Below are 18,098 nucleotides of genomic sequence, written 5' to 3'. Positions count from 1 at the left end.
TACTGTTTATTTTTGCTGATGTGATGTTCCCTAAATTTTCCTTTACAATTTCACATAAACAGCTGTGCTAAAAAAAAAACACAATATGTGTCCATATGTTTTCAATCTATTTTCTTCCTCTCTGACTGTTTTCTATCTAAGATAAGATGTGTGAGTGTTAATTTTATTTGCCAGGTAGGGGAGAATTCTCCTTTCAAGTGAGTGACAGTTTGAGTGACAGCCTTTTTCAATACAGGCGGATAAATGTGATGCGTACACAATTGTTTTCCTCACAGTGCCTCCAGCATCTTTTGTTGCAGCAGCCATGATTGCAAAGCAGGTGTTTATTATCAACTATGTTTTTATCTCTTTGTCTGTACCTGCCTCTATCTGTCTATCACTGCTCTGTTATTAACTTGGAACGCTTGCAGTTGGAACTCACCCCATCTTTTGCCTACCACTCTTTGTGCAATTCTGCCAACTTCCACATCGTACATGCTCCTTACATTTTGTCTTTCTGTGTTTCTGTGACCCTCCACCTTCTTCCAACCAGCCTGACGAGTTGACAAATGTCCTGGAAATCTGCAACATTGTCTTCACCAGCATGTTCACCCTGGAGATGATCCTAAAGCTGACCGCTTTTGGCTTCTTTGAGTACCTGAGGAACCCCTATAACATCTTTGACGGCATCATTGTCATCATCAGGTCTGCGATCTATAAAATATTTACACTATCAATTGCAGAGCCATTGTTCGTAATCATAACACCTACATTAAAATGAGAGAATCCAAATCACTCATTTGGAAATTAATGAGAGCTTTTGTCCAAATGTGTCATGATATTGTACATCAAATGAGTTTCAAGATACACCCTTGTCTCCAAAAAATAACCATGGTTACCATTTTTGGTTTATTCCCAATGGAGCTTCACATAATAACACTACTCAGTTTATGTGACAAGTGTTTAATATAGAAACAGTCTAGCAGCATAGGGATAAAATATGCAAAATGCAGCAGTATTCCTTATCACACAGCAGTATGGATTATGTATGGCGGCAGACTCTGAATTTCTATACCTTAAAAATGTGCAGCAGTGTGTTTTCATGCAGTGTAAAAGACTTACTTATCCTCTCATCTAATCTTTTCTTATCTGGTCTTTCCCTTCTTGCTATTTAGTTTTTATCTGCCTCTCCCCACATGTCTGTCAATTATATCAAAACACATTTGAACTTTAACTCTTTCTCCTTACAGTTTGTCCACATCTTCCAATTTCTCACTTTATCTCTGTTTCTGTCTGTTATACGCACATCCACCCAATGCAACATACTGTACACCCCAGTGTGTGTGAGATCATCGGCCAGGCAGACGGTGGCTTGTCAGTGCTGAGAACCTTCAGGCTGCTCAGGGTCATCAAGCTGGTGAGGTTCATGCCTGCGTTGAGGCGGCAGCTGGTGGTGCTGATGAAGACGATGGACAACGTAGCCACCTTCTGCATGCTGCTCATGCTCTTTATCTTCATATTCAGGTAACAGGGGAGCAGAGGGGCATGCGTTTATATGAAATATGCCACAGAAAAAAGAGATTAGCGAGACACAGAGAAGGGAGGAATGTGTTAAATAAGAATCTGCAGAGTAGGATAATAGAGATTGTGGTGAGTTGTGCATGTCTGTTTGTATGTATATATCAATGTATATATGTGCAGTATGGTGCCTGATAGTGTAGCAGCCTTAGACAGGTTGTTTTGTTGCCACTCCAAAACTTTGAATACAAAAATAAGCTGATTGAATATCAAATTAAGATGAAATATAGTGGTTGAGCATGGTGCAGGCAGACATAGCCAAAGGCCTGAACACAGTTTGTGCCAAATAATAGGATTAGCTTCCAGTTATTGGAGATGCATCTCATCTTTGTCCAAACCATATCTCAGCCATGTCAAGGCTTTTCTCTTTTTGACCTGCTTCCTCCTCCAGTGTTACTTTTGCCATGAAGGTTATGATTACCTGTGCTTGTTTGTCTGTCTGCCAGTAGGATATATATATATATATATATATATATATAAATCCGACAGCAGTATAAACCTTTGAGTTGCCATGAAATTAGACAGACAGATAGTCCTTCAGCCAAAGAACAATGATAACAACAAACTGTTACTATTTCACTGACAGATACAGACAGAAAGTAATTTCAAATTTCAACGGCATACAAATAACTGATTTGATTTCAAATTGACATGAATATCTTTAGAATCTGTTGAAAATTGTGAGCAATGCAGCATTAGCAATGGTTTGTCTTTATAATGAGAAAAGGATGATGTCAATCATAGCATGAGGTCAACTGTTAGAATAAATCAGTGATGGAGAGGGTGAGTAGTCCTAACACTTTGCAGAATTATTCTATAAATAAATAAGTTACATGATGCGATAAACAGTCTAGGTTACACCTGAATGAATATTGTGTTGTGGATGCTGAAAACTGTACATAATCATTCACCTTAATCTCTCCTCTTATTAACCTCCCCAGTGCGCACACACACACACACACCTTGCTCTGTTTTCCCTCTAATTCCACTGGGTGTGATAACCAAAAATTAAGATGGTATTCACAGAATTATTGTTTGTAATTTTCATCGTGATTGTTGCGAGTGCAATAATATTTACATAACAGATCTGAGTTCCACAGCAGCATAATGCTATTCTTTGTTTGAACACGTCTGTGTGTGATCTCGGATGTGTGTGTATTACCTGCCGGCCAGGTTCTTTACCCCTGCAGCACAGCTATCAAGCACAACTGTGCATCAAGACAGATGGCATCAGAGCTTTTAGCAAGCTAATCTTAGCCTGAGCAAGTGGCATTTACCTTATAGAACATATCTAGCCACTATAGCTTTTAGTAAAACGTTAATGTACAGTGCCACTTTGCTAAGACTTTGAAACCTTTCTGTAATTGCTCTAAAGAAAGAAGCAATGAATGAGAATATTAACAGCATTATCTGGAGTCATGTCACAACTGCAGATGGATGCAGATAGAAGGGAAAGAGCAGGAGGGAGGAAAATAGGAGAATGAAAGACAGAAAAAAAAAGATTTTAATGAAACAAATAGAAGATTGTGATGAATATTTGTTTATGTATATGTGAGTAAGCATGCATTCATTTAATGCATGTGTGAGTTTGTTTTAAAGTTAAAGTCTAGAACATAATCATGTATGAAAAGACACAAGATTAGTTTTATCATTTCCTTTCTCCTACTTTAATAATAAGTCATTTCATTCATTCTAATTTTGAATGCACATTCAGATTTGACAAATATAGAGCTCGTGGCACATGTACAATACCAGTCAAATGTTTGGACACACCTTCCCATTCTCTTGAATCCAAAAGTCCCACATGTCAATTCAATAATATATTATATTCTACAATGTGCGTGACTGAATTATTGGAAAAACCTTCTCATGTTGCAGTATCCTGGGGATGCATATTTTCGGTTGTAAGTTCAGTCTGAAGACAGAGGCAGGAGACACAGTACCTGACAGGAAGAACTTTGACTCCCTGCTCTGGGCCATCGTCACTGTCTTTCAGGTACAGATAGTTTCATCACATGCTAAACACACACACATCAACACACTTTTATTTCCCAAATGTGCTTGTGAACTTATTTTTTTGCACCTGTATGCACGTTTGTGTGTGTAAAGTATGTACTATATGTGTGTGTTCCTCCACTCTGTGTATATATTTGCTGTAGATTCTGACCCAGGAGGACTGGAACATGGTGCTGTACAATGGCATGGCCTCCACCTCGCCCTGTGCTGCCCTCTACTTTGTAGCTCTTATGACTTTTGGAAACTACGTGCTCTTCAATTTACTGGTTGCCATCTTGGTAGAGGGTTTCCAAGCTGAGGTGAGACATGGGTAGCCATCTTGGTTTAGGGCATTGGAAAGGAGGCATTTTGTAAAACACAGCATATTAGTCCTACAGTGTTCTGCTATAAGGTGAGAACATGATGCATAATGTAACACAGTCTGATATTTATTGAGTTGTTTGACCCTTATGGGTTGACACATGTTATAACTTTGTCGCACAATTTAATGAAACACATGGATGTGACTGAGAAAGCAAACATCTTTGTCCCACTTTTTATTAAATAAAACATTTTTTATATAGTGTACATATAATAACAATAATAAATGAGAAATAAGAAGGGTTGAATATTAATTTGTTACTTTGTGAGCACTGACCTAATTTGTATCCATAAAAGTAACAAAAGTTGGAACTAAATGCTTGGAGAGGGATTTAGTTTTATTTATTTATTCTTTTATCATATATTGCTTGATTTAATTCACAATAACATGTATAAGTCATTTTGTTCTCAAGTTACAAGTTCAGACTTTTGTATTTTAAAGCTGAATTTGACAAGTGAACGTAAACCAGAAGAGCTTGGGAAGAAATTGAGCCATTTGGAAATTGAGTTATTTGGGTAATAAGGAGAGGAAAAACAATTAGCAGGTCCTAATTAAATTAGCTTGTGATTTATTCACTATTTCAATACTTTTTTACTCTTTCTCCCTCTACATTTTGTCCCAAATACAGGGAGATGCAAACCGCTCTTACTCAGATGATGACAGGTCTTCCTGCAATTTTGAGGAGAATGATAAGCAGAAAGACTCTCTGCATGTTTCAGGTATGAAATGCCACTAGAGGCTTTACAGCATTTTTTGGATTGAATTTTTTATTTTGTTTTAATTTTGATAAATTTAGATTTTTTTTACTCCATTTCAAATGAAAAGACCATTTCACCTCTAAATGTAGGTTCTTGCATGGAATAGGTTTATAATAATATGTATTTACAACTTCACAATTTCAGTCATTTATTGCCAAATGCCAACTTTGAACTTGAAGCTGTGCTTATTATATCATCCTTCATTCATCGTAACCTGACTTGACCTTTATTTTCTGCCTATTTCCAAAATTGCTTGAACACTGGAATATGCGTTTCAAACAAGTTACCTGGCTTTCTTATCTGGATTATAAAATAATTTCAAATATGCAAAATTACTCCTGTAAAAGTGATCCTAGAATTTTTATAATCTCACAGCATTAGCTTGATAAACACTGACTGGGTATAGGAGCACCATCGTGTGTGCTCTGGGGTAGAAGTGTAACCACCCCTCTAGCCATCCAGCACTCCGGAAAGCTACTGTATCAGCTGATTCGTTGTGCCTCAGGGATCAAAAGTGTTGCCTCTTGTTCGATTTCCACAACAAATATTGCTAAGCTGCACAAAGCTGCACAAACTTTAAAGAATGCATGCCTAATGCAACTTCTCCATCCACTCCTCTCCCCTCTTCTCCCTGTTGGCATAACAAAAGTGAACTCACCAAGAACAAGCCAAGGCATCGTGCAGTGTAGAGTAGCACTTAGCTGCACATTAGAGGCCTCCGATGATGTCTGATCACAGTTCTCCTGAGCCTAAATATTCCTCTTAATTGTCAGTCTACATGAAAAAAAAACACATTTAGAGTGTTAATGTTCCTTGAGACCTATTTTAAAATATATGTTTGAAAATAGACAAACCTCTTTCATGCCATTACAAGCTCCTCTCTGTCTCCTTTGAAGTGATACAGTGTAAAGGAAACTTCTGCATGTCTGAGTTGGCCATAATTTGTTTTAGGACTTTTATCTTTCATAGTGATGGAGGAACCTAAGTTCAGAGAGAAGCAGCAACAGAAGGAGGGAAGGGTCTTTCCGATGCTGTCTTCCTTTGACTGTTACCTCCACTCATTCATCTTACCTCCTCTCTTCCTTCCCTTCATCACAACATTCATCTTAACTTCCTTCCATCTTCTCCTCTCTCCACTCACTCTTTTCTACAGACCCAAAGATCTGTACACTGACCCCTAATGGGCACCTGGACATGTCTCCACTGCCTGCTGGTCTGTTTCCAGGAGAGAGACTGACCTTTGCTCTCAGCTCCAGGAAGAACAGTGTTATTTCTCTTGGCAGGGCCAACCTGGAGCAGAAGGCTGTGGTAAGTGGAGAGGACTGTAAAAGAGAAAGTCTGTGAATTACATAGCCACAGTTTGTTAGTTCTTTAGTTCTTGGTTGACTGACTAGTCATTATGTTTTGACATGACTGAGTTATTTCTTTGAAAGTTGTGTGTTAGATTGCCCCATTACTCATAGTTCCATAATGGCATTTCATCAGAAGCACATCAAAGGTTTTATTTTGCCTTATTAATTTGCAGGACAATAATATGCAACAGAAATTTCACTATTTTCAATTCAACAGAACATTGGATCAGCTAATTAAATGTTAGGGAATCATAGTGTATGCTTACACTGCTTTATTTTCCTTTATTTCATTATTATGAGATAAGATGATGATGTGGCCATTGGATCAGTTCTGGTTACTTTTGTTGGTAATCCAGACTTCTAGAGAATGGCTCAGATTTACATGGAAATGAAAGGAAACTCTCTCTCTTTTTCTCTCAGTATCCAGGTCGGAGTTACCACAACTGGGGCCGCCCACTGGCTCCCCAGCCTCAGGCTTTGTGGGCCCGTCGTTCCAGCTGGAACAGCCTGGTAGGATGCCACCCCTGTTCCTCCTCATCTCCCTCCGCTAGTCCAGCCTTCACACCCACCTCTGCAAGGCCTTTCTATGGCTACGGCCTGGGGGGTCTGGGAGGGGTGGTTGGAGGAAGCCTTCGTATCCGGGGTCCTCGTGCCTCTTCACCGCCCCCGCACCACCACCTCCACCATGCCCATCCAGACGAGGCAGAATCTCTTCTCTCTCCTCCTTCTGTTGCTCCCCACGCTCTTCACCTTCCCCATCCTATGCTCCCGGGCCATTTTGTACCCAGGAGGGACCGCAGAGCTCTATCACTAGAGCTGCCCCACCTGCTGCAGGTCCCAGGAGCCCCACACCCTCCGCCGCCACCACACCACCTGCTGCCTCAGAGGAAGAAGAGCTTCTCTGGGGGGATGGTAATCAGTGGAGGTGGTGGCAGTGGGCTCGATACTCTGGGTGGTTTAGGAGTGGTGCACCAAGACTGTAATGGGAAGACTCCACTGTCGCAGCTTTTCCAGCCACCTCCTAGACACCCGACTGAGCAGGCTGGAGGGGCAAACAACCAGAGCCAGCTGATGGCTGAGGTCTTCCCCCAGGTTAACACACGCAGCAAGGACCAGGAGGACCTGGACGATGATATTGAATATGTAAGTTATGAGTGTGTTAGAGAGGGAATTATGGTAATAGCATTAGGAAAAGCTCGGTGAGTAAGTGAAGTAATGTTATGCAACCAATATCCTATGATACACTGTCCCATTCCACAGATTTAAATAAGAATCCCTGAGACAGTATGTAACAGTGTCTGAAAAGAACAAAGAAACACAATATATCCTTGTGATTCTCAATAACCCAACCATTAGCTTTTGTGTTAAAGTACAAGATTTTACATGTGTAATAATCTCCCGCTCTCTTGTGTAGGATTTTCAAGTACTTTGTATAAAGCCTGCACTCCCTATCACCTGGGCCTCATGGGAGTCCCATTGTTTTCATTGTAAACAAGGCTGTGTACGAGCGAAACAAGGTTAATTAGAAAGGACTATTTAGACAGCGGGAGGGAGAGCTATACAGATGGTAATTTTGGGAGATGCTCCGAGCTGTTGCTATAGAAGTGTTTCACTTTTGTAAATAATTCAAATAAGGAGTCTAAACAATCAGTTTCTCTGTGCAACTCTTTGTGTCTTTTTGTGTTTACTACATGATTATATGATGCACGGTGTATGGGCTCTGCTTGTGTGCGTGCGTACCCTGATGTGTGTATTCTTTGCTGCAGAGTTTGTGCTTCCGCATCCAGAAGATGTTAGAAGCATACAAACCAGACTGGTGTGAGACCAGAGAGGACTGGTCTGTCTTCCTGTTCTCCCCACAGAACAGGTGAGTCCCCATTATCCCTCGCTCCACTTTTTCTTTAGTAATGGAGTGACTGAGTCTGCATCCACAGATTTAAAATGTGTGCTGTTTCGTAGCCGAAGTCACAACAACCTCTCATACAAACAGAATAATAGCTGGCCACAGGACGTATGTCACCAAAACAATACTAAGAATGGGTCGCCACCTTTTATTCCCCACTTCATCAAAAGGAAGGACAGGTTGCCAAGCTTCCACAGAGAAGGACTATATTAGGGTATTGATCGTCACCTTGCAAATGACAAAGGGATATTCTCTACCGCCTCATGTCCTGTTAGAGAGCAAGAAACAGGCCTCGGGGGGGTAAATTTAATACCATAGGCAACTCATTAAATTGTGCATTAACTTGCAGTGATGTTGTGTTACAATCTACACAGGAAGGGTTTGAATAGACACAGCTGAGTGAGTTTTAATAAAAAGGCATTTAAATGTCTCCCTCTTCTTTTCACTTAATTCTGTTTCTTTCCACCCTTTCCAATAAACACTGCAGCGAAGATATTTAATTGCTTTTTGGCAGTACATAGTGTCACATTATAAGTATAAGGAAATATATATTCAGTATTTTTACTATATGTCTCATTCCTCTCTGTCTCTCTTGGTGTGTCTCTTTCTCTTTTTTTTTTATCTCTCTCTAGTCTGTTCTCCCAGCAGACTACTGTACTCAGGAGTCTGGTGCTTCTGAGAGTGTTGTTAATGTAATTTGTTTTGAATTAGGAACGATGTAAACAGGGGCTGAATGAGGCTATTTACTCAGTAAGATGTGAAGGAGCTCCTATGCACTGAGAGGGAATTTGGCTCTATATTCTGATTGAATGGTGGGGGAACTCTGGGGCAGAGTCTTGCCTTACCTTTATGTATTAATCCACCCATTTTTTTCAATTTCTTTTTGGCTAAATTACAATTGAAATGCTTATTTAAACTTTTTTTGTTCTCATTGCTCTCTACCCTCTTCTTCTTTCCTCCTCCCCCCCACTTACTCCAGGTTCAGACAGATATGCCAGTCCATCATAGCCCACAAGCTGTTTGACTATGTGGTGTTGGCCTTCATCTTCTCCAACTGCATCACAGTGGCTCTGGAGAGGCCCAAAATACTACAGGGCAGCTTGGTAAATCCGTCTGAAATGTGTATGTGCATGTGCGGTGTGTGTAGAAGCTACAGCTCCTGTCTGCCACTTTCATGTGGTAGCCTTTTTTTTTTTTGTATTCTCTAAGGATGAATTCAGTTTTATTATCTAAAAGGTGCCATAAGGAAGGTTTTACTACCCCTAATTACCCCATCTCCCTCTTTTTGACTGTCAATCTCACTCTTTGTCTGTCTTTCTCTCTCTCGCTTCAGGAAAGAGTATTTCTCACCATCTCCAACTACATCTTTACTGCCATCTTTGTGGGCGAGATGACACTCAAGGTAACATTTTACAATCTGTCTCTATTACTGCCAGTGACCCCTGAGTGTAGTGTGTGTACAAACTACAGAGACAGAGACGCATCTTTTTTTTGTCTGTCTCCTTCCGTGTCTCCCTGTTTGTCTCTCTCACAGAATTGACTTTGCCTCAGTGCTGAAGGAGCCCAGCCCCTTCCCTTATTTCTTGGCAATTCCCATGTTCCTTTCGGGGAATGGAGCAATTAGGCAATGTCATTAATTAGAGGCTAGTCTTTTCTTATGGATGCAGTCCATCTCCAGCACTCCCCCACACTCTCTCTCCTTCTGTCCTCTCTGATGTTGACTGCGTCTTTTTTAAATCTGTTTTTCCACTCTCCTCATCAGTGCTTTTTCAGACTCTCAATCTCTTTTTTCCCCATCCTTCCTTTCTTTCATTCCCACCCCCCTTCCATCCCTAGTCTCTGTATTCTCAGCGAAAGGCTTTGGCACAAGTGGGCCATTAATTATGCACTCCCACAATCAATTATTAACCAATCACAGCCCGTCAATGAGCCACGGACTTGTCAGCCCCCTGGCCGAGCTGTACACGTCTCCCTCTGTGTCTCTGTCTGTCTGAGCCTCGTGTATCTCAATAATGTGTTTGGGTGTGTGTTTGTTTGTGTAGCATTAATCTCTCTCTAGGACTCCACCACTGACTTTAGTGTTATGTACAAGATGCAGCCAAATAAAATGCACCGCACAGCAGGGTTGAGGAATTGGTCAGCATGCTGCCTCACTTTTTAGCGTGGTATTTCATAAGACAGCTTCAGACACAATGTAGCACTCTCCAGACTACATTCAGTAATTCTAATGATTGTAGCTGTATTTAATATGCAATGCCATTTCTCATGCTTTTTCTTTTTTTTTTCAAAGACAGTAGATATTATAGATTCATAGATAGGAAATAGATTAAAACATAGAATTGTGGGAAGCTGGAAGGTTTTTGCACATTCAGTTTCCTTCTTGTCATTGAGGTCAGTTTACATTTTGGCATTTAGACCCAAGATGTTTGCTAGGCACTGATCTTTCAACCATCTTGATAAGTTTGCATGCTAATCCCCACAGTCCCTCTGATGTAAACAACTTCAAATGTCAGTTGCAGATTTCTGCCCAAGCAGGCATGACGCTCCCACGGCTGCTTAGGAAAACACAGAATCCAGCTTTGTGCATGTGTATTACAATGCCTGTACAACACCTATCACTCACTCTTGAACTCACAGAGGGGTGAAGTAATAGTAGTTAATAAGGCTAAGACAAAGGCATTGGGACTTTATTACGGCACACCTGGATATTAAACATACTGTTATCTGTGTCAGTGTGTGTGTGTGTGTGTTTGCGTGATTTAAGAATGTGTGTGTCTTGTTAGTGTCAACAGCCTGTTGTCCTACAGCTGCTGATTACCTATTTTGTCTGAATCTCGTCTCTCATCCTCTTGCTCTTTTAATTTCACCTCGTTTTCCTTTGTGCTATAATTTGTATTTTGCACAGCTGGTTCAGAAACAGAAAATAAACTTGTTATTGTGTTTAATTTGCCATATGGCAGAACTGTAGTCCATGTTTTAATACGCCGCTTTACCTCTTTTCTCATACTCAGGTGGTTTCCATGGGTCTCTATATGGGTGAACAGGCTTATTTGCGGAGCAGCTGGAACATCCTGGATGGCTTCCTGGTTTTCGTGTCTTTGATTGACATAGTTGTGTCCATGGCGGGTGGGGCTAAGATCCTGGGTGTACTTAGAGTACTCAGGCTGCTCAGAACATTGCGTCCCCTCAGGTACGTACAAAGCACTGCAGCTGTTTTTTTGGTGTTTTTTTTTTAAAAATGTTTTTGTAGATAATTAGCATCTGTGGATAATCATGTTATAAAGTATAACAGCTCTGTTCCTTGTGTTTACAGTTTTATCTTCACAATTTCACACAAGTTCAAAATGTTATTCTCAAACAAAACTACTGAATGTGCTGTGTCCTGAACAGATCAAAAGTCCATTTGCAAACTTATTTGACAATCTTAACAGCAGACTGAAGATTTAACCATAAATAATCAATTAAATCCTCAATTTTCTTTCTGGCTACTCCTGTTTCCCCCATAAATGACACAGTCTTTGAGCGAATCACTGCAATTTTCAAGATGCTAAAATGGAGCAATGACACTCATCATTCCCAACATCTGAGATATTGCACATTATATACAGACAGTGAAAGACCATTGTAAGAAATACATTTTATACACAATCTACTTGTTATAAATGCTCTGTTTGTTACTCTCCTTGTATCCCTTTCATTATTGATTCTCTTATTCTCCTCTTAATCCTCTGCTTCCTTCAGAGTGATTAGCAGAGCTCCAGGTCTGAAGCTGGTGGTGGAGACCCTCATCACTTCACTCAAACCAATCGGCAACATCGTCCTCATCTGTTGTGCTTTCTTTATCATCTTCGGCATTCTCGGGGTTCAGGTAGGGAATAACTGACCTCCTGTGTCTAATAATGATAATGATACATATTGCATGCATACATTATTGATTCAAGCTATCATATGGACAGAAATGATTTCTTTCTTTTGTCTCCCTCAAGTAAACTCTCATTGTCTTCCTATGTCTTTCATCACTTCATAACATTTTTCAGCGGGTGGGATCTTTATCCAGCTTATTATTTCACTCAATACCATCATTTCATCTCCTCAGAGGGGATTACTAAGGCTTATTCGTCTGTTTTTATAAAAGTAGTCAGACAGCATCAAAAGCCTTTTTCATTGTTCTATTGACAGCTGTTTAAAGGCAAATTCTTCTACTGCTTCGGCCCCGATGTCAAAAACATCACCAACAAGTCTGACTGTCTGCAAGCCAACTATAAGTGGGTCCACCATAAGTACAACTTTGACAACCTGGGACAGGTAACTGTCATGTGTTTTTCTGCACATATATGGTGTGCATAATGTTTGTTATATGAATGTGTAACAGCACATAATTAAAATAAACTAAATGGAGAACAGTTTTCCTTATTGTGTCTGTTGTCTGCTCACTGTTGTCCAGGCTCTGATGTCCCTTTTTGTACTCGCCTCGAAGGACGGCTGGGTAAACATCATGTATCACGGTCTGGATGCTGTGGCCGTGGACCAACAGGTACCCACATATAGCTGCACAACAGCTTTTCATAAGAAAAAAGCGTTATTATTATAATAACCCATAGAAAAGGAAGATATTTCAATTTCTCCTTAAGGATTTGCCTCATTTGTCCATAATGCAATGCAACTGCAAGACACATTATTTTTGAACAACTTATAACACTATACATATATAATAATGGAATGTCCAAGCAACCAAAAGTTGACTTTTTCTTTAGGCATAGTTAAAATGTAAATCTTACATTTTTATCTGGCTAACTCATTTTCCCTTCCCTCTTCTCTCTGTTTTCATCTTCATCTACCCCTTTCATATCACATCATTTTACATCAAATCAAATCACATCACCAACAAATACACACACCACTCCAACCCCAGCCGGTGACCAACAACAACCCATGGATGCTGCTGTATTTCATCTCCTTCCTCCTCATCGTCAGCTTCTTTGTCCTCAACATGTTTGTTGGCGTGGTGGTAGAGAACTTTCACAAGTGCCGCCAGCACCAAGAGGTGGAGGAGGCCAAGAGGCGAGAGGAGAAGCGTCAGCGGCGCATGGAAAAGAAGAGAAGAAGTAAGAGAGAAGAATGAGAGGAGAGGGATAGCAGATAGGAGATAGAAGGAGAATGGAAGAGGCTAAAAGCTGGAAAAGAATTTTTAAAAAAACAGAGGCACATGAACAGTTAGAGGAGACGGAAATTGTTTGAGAGGGATAGAAGGAAGAGGGAGGAAGAGATTTAAAGAGTAAGAATCAATAGAATCAGATAAATAATTACTTTATAAACACTCATCATAAAACAGTAATACAAAACACAAAGTGCCTGAAAACAACGGCCTCAGCTCACTCTACCCCCATTGTTAATATGACACATCACAAGAATCGCTTTCTATCAGTATGTAGAGCTGTGATCAACGCTGATGAAAATGTGTGCTGTAGAAAGAAAGAGAGATGAGAATAGAGATAGACAGATAATAATAAACACACAAACAGCGAGTATCAGTATTGTTAATGTGTTCTGCAGTTTGAGAGTTTTGAGAGCAGTTTTGTCTGTTGATAGTGATTTCAGCTTGATCACAGCTTTGATCAAGAACTCAGTGTGGAGCAGGTCTTCCCTGGGAAAATCCTCCTCCTACTACACAGGAGGTGATCTGCTATTTCTAGTAGCAACAAGAGCAGTTTGTTTGGAGTTGGCTTAAAATAGTGCTCAAAAGTGTTATTTGTAACAGCCTAGGAGGTTTGAAGTCATCTCAATGATCAATGTACAGTATATCATGAGAAGGATTTTATATCACTGCAGAAAACACATTATACCTTATATCTATTATACCTTATATATACCAAATATCAGATACAAATATGATACATTTAAAAGTATATAAATATATATATTTATATATAAATATATTTTTCTACCAACAGAGGCCCAGAAGCTGCCCTACTTTGCCAGCTATGGCCACATGCGCCTGATGATCCACACACTGTGCACAAACCACTACCTGGACCTCATCATCACCTTTATCATCTGCATCAACGTCATCACCATGTCCCTCGAGCACTACAATCAACCTCATGTAAGAAGGAATGTTTATCTGTGTGTGTGTGTGTGTGCAAAGACGTGTGTCTATATAGGAGAGGGAGTGAAGTGGGCACAGGTCCAGCTCTGTATTGTACTTGCATTTATGTAAGCATTTATAGATTTTTGCAACTTAGCTCTCACTTCCCCATAAGCTCCTTTTCCACAAGATATGCACAGAAACAGACAGATTCCTACAAGCTCCATCTCAGTAGGAAGATCTTATTCTGGGTATTTATGCAGAGTATTTAATGTCTATCAAATATTTTTGGCTTTTTTCCTGCACCCCACTACAGTGTTTATATAAAGCCATCCCTTCCCCAAACAACAGCATCTTAAAAAGACCTAGTGATAACTATGACTGGTCAACTTCCATGCTATACCATACCACCAGCGTGTGTTGTGAGTAGCTGCAGTCCATAAAAAGGAGCTGTGATTGCGCTGCTGATTTGATGTGGGTTGCTATGGCGTTTAATTAGTCTCAAAACCTGCGCACATAAAAACCAGGCACACAAGCGCACAGAATAGTAGTAATAGTGCAGAAAACCTTCCTCGTGAGGGAGCGTTTCTGCTCCGCATGCACTAATACGGTCCCGCGAGCACGGGGCTGTGAGCTCAGCTCTCCCTACATGCTCACAACTGCTAAACATTTGCTCGCCTGTCAAGTTGACTTTTGAGACTTTGGAGGTGAGAATGGAATAGACAGTGGTTGATGTCTCCGCTCCTTTGATTGGTCACTTTGAATACTGACCATGACTTTTGATTAGCTGTTTTGTTTGATCACTGACACAGTCAAAGACAGGCTGTTGCCAGAGAGAACAGCCATTTTAGCCCTAAGCTGGATAGAGGAAGTCAAACCAGTGAAAGTTTTGATAGGTTCTGATTCCAGTAGTGCACTAACAAGTATTAAATACATGCAGTCAGATACAAGACAAGATATAGTATTTGACATAGCTCAAACAATATTCAAAATTAAGGGGGCAGGAATAGAAATTAAATTAATGTGGATTCCCTGTACATATTGGTGTGGATAGAAATGAGCTGGCAGATAAATAGACTATGCAAAAGGAGCAAGAAAAAGAGAAATAAGTATGGTCATAAAATAAAGTAAGGCTGAGGTTAAAAGTATAATAAAACCAGAAATGAAAAAGAAATGGCAGGAGGAGTGGGATAGAGGAAATAAGGGCCAATACTATTAAAGTATTCCAAGAAAAGCAGGAGAAATGAGAGGAAGTAATAAAAATAGAAAGGAGGAGGACATTATATCAAGTATGAGGTTCGGTCACACCTGTCTGAAGAGTACATTAAACATAATCAAAAGTGTGCTACGGATAGATGTGAACATTGCAGACTACATGAAACGGTGGACAAACACTTAAACGTACCCTCCAAAGGAATCACATGACACTTGGTATTAGAGAAATGTTGCAGAGAAGTTCAAGTGATATAAGCGTAAAACAAAGGAATTAATGGGCTAATTTAATGGAATAGTATAGTAAGCATTCTGATCCACACTCCAATCCACAAGCTGGCGGTAATGCACCTAAAAGTTGTTTGACAAATGCCATTAAACAACAAAAGACATCAGCCCCTGTCTATTCCACCCCCCCCCCTCCAAAGTCTCAAAAGTCAACTTGCAAGTGTAAAGCAGTTGCGGGCACAGAGGGAGGGTCAAGCGAGCGCTCGTCACAGCCCTGTGCTTGTGGGACTGCCCTTTTTTCACGTGGAGCAGAAATGCTCCCTCCCTTTTCCGCTCGTGGATACTGTTCTGTGCACTCGTATCACGTGCACATGCCTATTTTATATGAGCACAGGTCTTGAGACTAATTAAATGCCATAGTTGCTGTCCGAGTGGTATTAGCTGTACAGTACATGTATCTGTCCATTCATGTGTGATAAATGGTGGTTCAAAAGCCTGATAGCATTTCTGTGAGGGAGAGAAAAGTGATTTTTCTTGAGATAAGATGCCTGTTTGACCTTTAAAATGGGGCAAGCTTTCTCAAACTGACCGAGCATCAGATATGGGTCTTGGCTGTATTTGTCAGCTTTTGGACCTGACATTTGACAGCCTCCCACTTGTTAGAAGCACATATTTTACAGCTTTATTCATAAAAGGAGAAAACAGCAAGCAAAAATAATTGCCAATCTCTGCAGTAATGAGAAGCTGGATTGGATGTTCAAGACAAATAAAGCATGCTCTGGAATATGTAAATACTCTGTAAATACAGTTTTGCTTAAAAATGTGTGTTTGTTAAGGGACATAGTGTGTGAGTGTTTGTGGTGCTATGAATGAAGAATGTTCTGTTTTTGCCTCTAGCATGCTTGATTTTACTCTGCAAACAATGGGAATAATTCCAGTTCTACAGTTTCTCCCTGCTGATGCCACTGATACTCCACCCCACCCTACTCCACCGTGCACGCACATACACACGCACACACACACACACACACACACACACACACACACACACACACACACACACACACAGACATGCCTCTTAACTCTCTCTTTTTCCAGTCGCTGGATCTCGCCCTGAAGTACTGCAACTATTTCTTCACCTCCACTTTTGTGCTGGAAGCAATACTCAAACTCATCGCCTTCGGCTTCCGCCGCTTCTTCAAAGACAGGTGCAGTGTGTGTTTATACCTTGTGTGTTGGTAGTGTGATTGCATGAGTGTGTCACTCTCTGTCTGCATCTAAGTGTATCTGTGGGCTGACACTTGTAGCACATGTGTATAATTCTTAGACAAAACAGCTTAGTATCACTGCAAAACTGAGACATCCACTGTGGGATTAGTTAATCTGCTGTCTAGAGGAAGACTGCACTGTACCTGAAGGGTAGCAGCATGATGATTGTCAGTCAATTAGCCTGAAAACTCAAGCATCTTTTGGATTAGATTCTGAAAAATCAGCTTTGTATTTCAAAAAAGAGGTTTCATGTCACAAAAAATTACAACATCACTCTGTTTTTTGTCTATTCAGCTAAGTCACTTATCACATATTTGATGTGTAAAAAATGAAACATTAAAGCAACTATCATGGCTCTAGGCACTTGCCATAATCTCTTGAATTAACATATAATATAAATAGTGCTACAATAAACAGTTATTTAGTTCAAAGTGTAATGGCTGCACAAATCCGCCTTTTGCTTTGATCATTATAAATGGAATAGAGGAATAACAGCTTTGACGATATAGAGGATTATGAAACATGTTGAAATATGTGAGCTGGCTATGATGCATTTTGTAATTAAGCTGACTAACCCATACTGTGTTGAAAATATGGATGTCATGACAATTATCACACATCATCAGCTCTGTTAAAGACAACCTACTGTCAATAGAAACAGAAATGTCATTATTACAGCAGAAGAAGTAATAACGTATATAGTATAGTATAGTAATTAGCTGCATTTGGCCACCATCAAATCACATCCATCAAGTTATTCCATGATGCCAATATGAAATATTTTAAGGGATGTAATTAGTAAAAAAACAAGAAATAAACAAACAAACAAACAATGAAACTACACCATCATTCTGCTTAGTTAAATTGTCTATTAGTTCTCCTCATGAAATACTACTGCACTTTCCAGATCTCCAACTGACTTTGTTTGACCTCTGTGGGAAACACACCTTAGCACTGGTCTGTTCACTTCCACATTCATTCACTCAGAGCCCACACTAATTGAATTGTCACTCACCCAACAGTGATGAGAAAGATGTCTTATTCTTTTCAGGGATATGTGGTGACTAATTAAAGGCAGCAACAGATTTGGGAGCTTATATTACACTGATGGTAGTTTAATGTCATTGGCCTATTTTAGTTAGTGAAGAGGAAAAGGGAGCAAGAGATAAGGTGGCAAGGGGGAGGGATAGAGAGAGAGAGATGGGGAAGAGACAGATAATATATAGGAGGGGAGTCTGGAGTCTGATCAAAGACAAAAAAAGGAAGGGGACAAATGAGTGATGAAATGAGAAAGAGGTGGGCGGATATAGAGAGAATTTATCACACGGTTATCAGCTGGCAATTTGTCTCTTTTTAT

At 40.1% G+C, this 18,098-nt stretch overlaps 1 protein-coding gene across 6 annotated transcripts in view; it reads left to right on the top strand.

Moving 5' to 3' along the window:
- Positions 1-18,098, top strand: part of cacna1ia (calcium voltage-gated channel subunit alpha1 Ia) — a 111,694-nt gene that overhangs the window by 70,515 nt on the left and 23,081 nt on the right. For 5 of the 6 annotated variants that reach the window (XM_067615631.1, XM_067615632.1, XM_067615634.1 and 2 more), the window contains 17 exons: positions 533-684; positions 1,318-1,503; positions 3,436-3,553; positions 3,717-3,872; positions 4,563-4,653; positions 5,846-6,000; positions 6,465-7,187; positions 7,811-7,911; positions 8,927-9,050; positions 9,281-9,349; positions 10,959-11,137; positions 11,689-11,815; positions 12,127-12,252; positions 12,392-12,481; positions 12,860-13,052; positions 13,899-14,050; positions 16,571-16,680. In XM_067615631.1, the coding sequence (XP_067471732.1) occupies positions 533-684; positions 1,318-1,503; positions 3,436-3,553; positions 3,717-3,872; positions 4,563-4,653; positions 5,846-6,000; positions 6,465-7,187; positions 7,811-7,911; positions 8,927-9,050; positions 9,281-9,349; positions 10,959-11,137; positions 11,689-11,815; positions 12,127-12,252; positions 12,392-12,481; positions 12,860-13,052; positions 13,899-14,050; positions 16,571-16,680 (2,852 nt within the window). The remainder of the gene's footprint in view (positions 1-532; positions 685-1,317; positions 1,504-3,435; positions 3,554-3,716; positions 3,873-4,562; positions 4,654-5,845; positions 6,001-6,464; positions 7,188-7,810; positions 7,912-8,926; positions 9,051-9,280; positions 9,350-10,958; positions 11,138-11,688; positions 11,816-12,126; positions 12,253-12,391; positions 12,482-12,859; positions 13,053-13,898; positions 14,051-16,570; positions 16,681-18,098) is intronic. The other variant, XM_067615633.1, reaches the window with a different exon arrangement.

This window comes from Thunnus thynnus, chromosome 17, assembly GCF_963924715.1.
Source record: "Thunnus thynnus chromosome 17, fThuThy2.1, whole genome shotgun sequence".
In the NCBI taxonomy this organism is placed as follows: Eukaryota; Metazoa; Chordata; class Actinopteri; order Scombriformes; family Scombridae; genus Thunnus; species Thunnus thynnus.
Note: the sequence above shows the minus strand (reverse complement) of the source record. Positions and strands in the feature narration are given on the sequence as shown.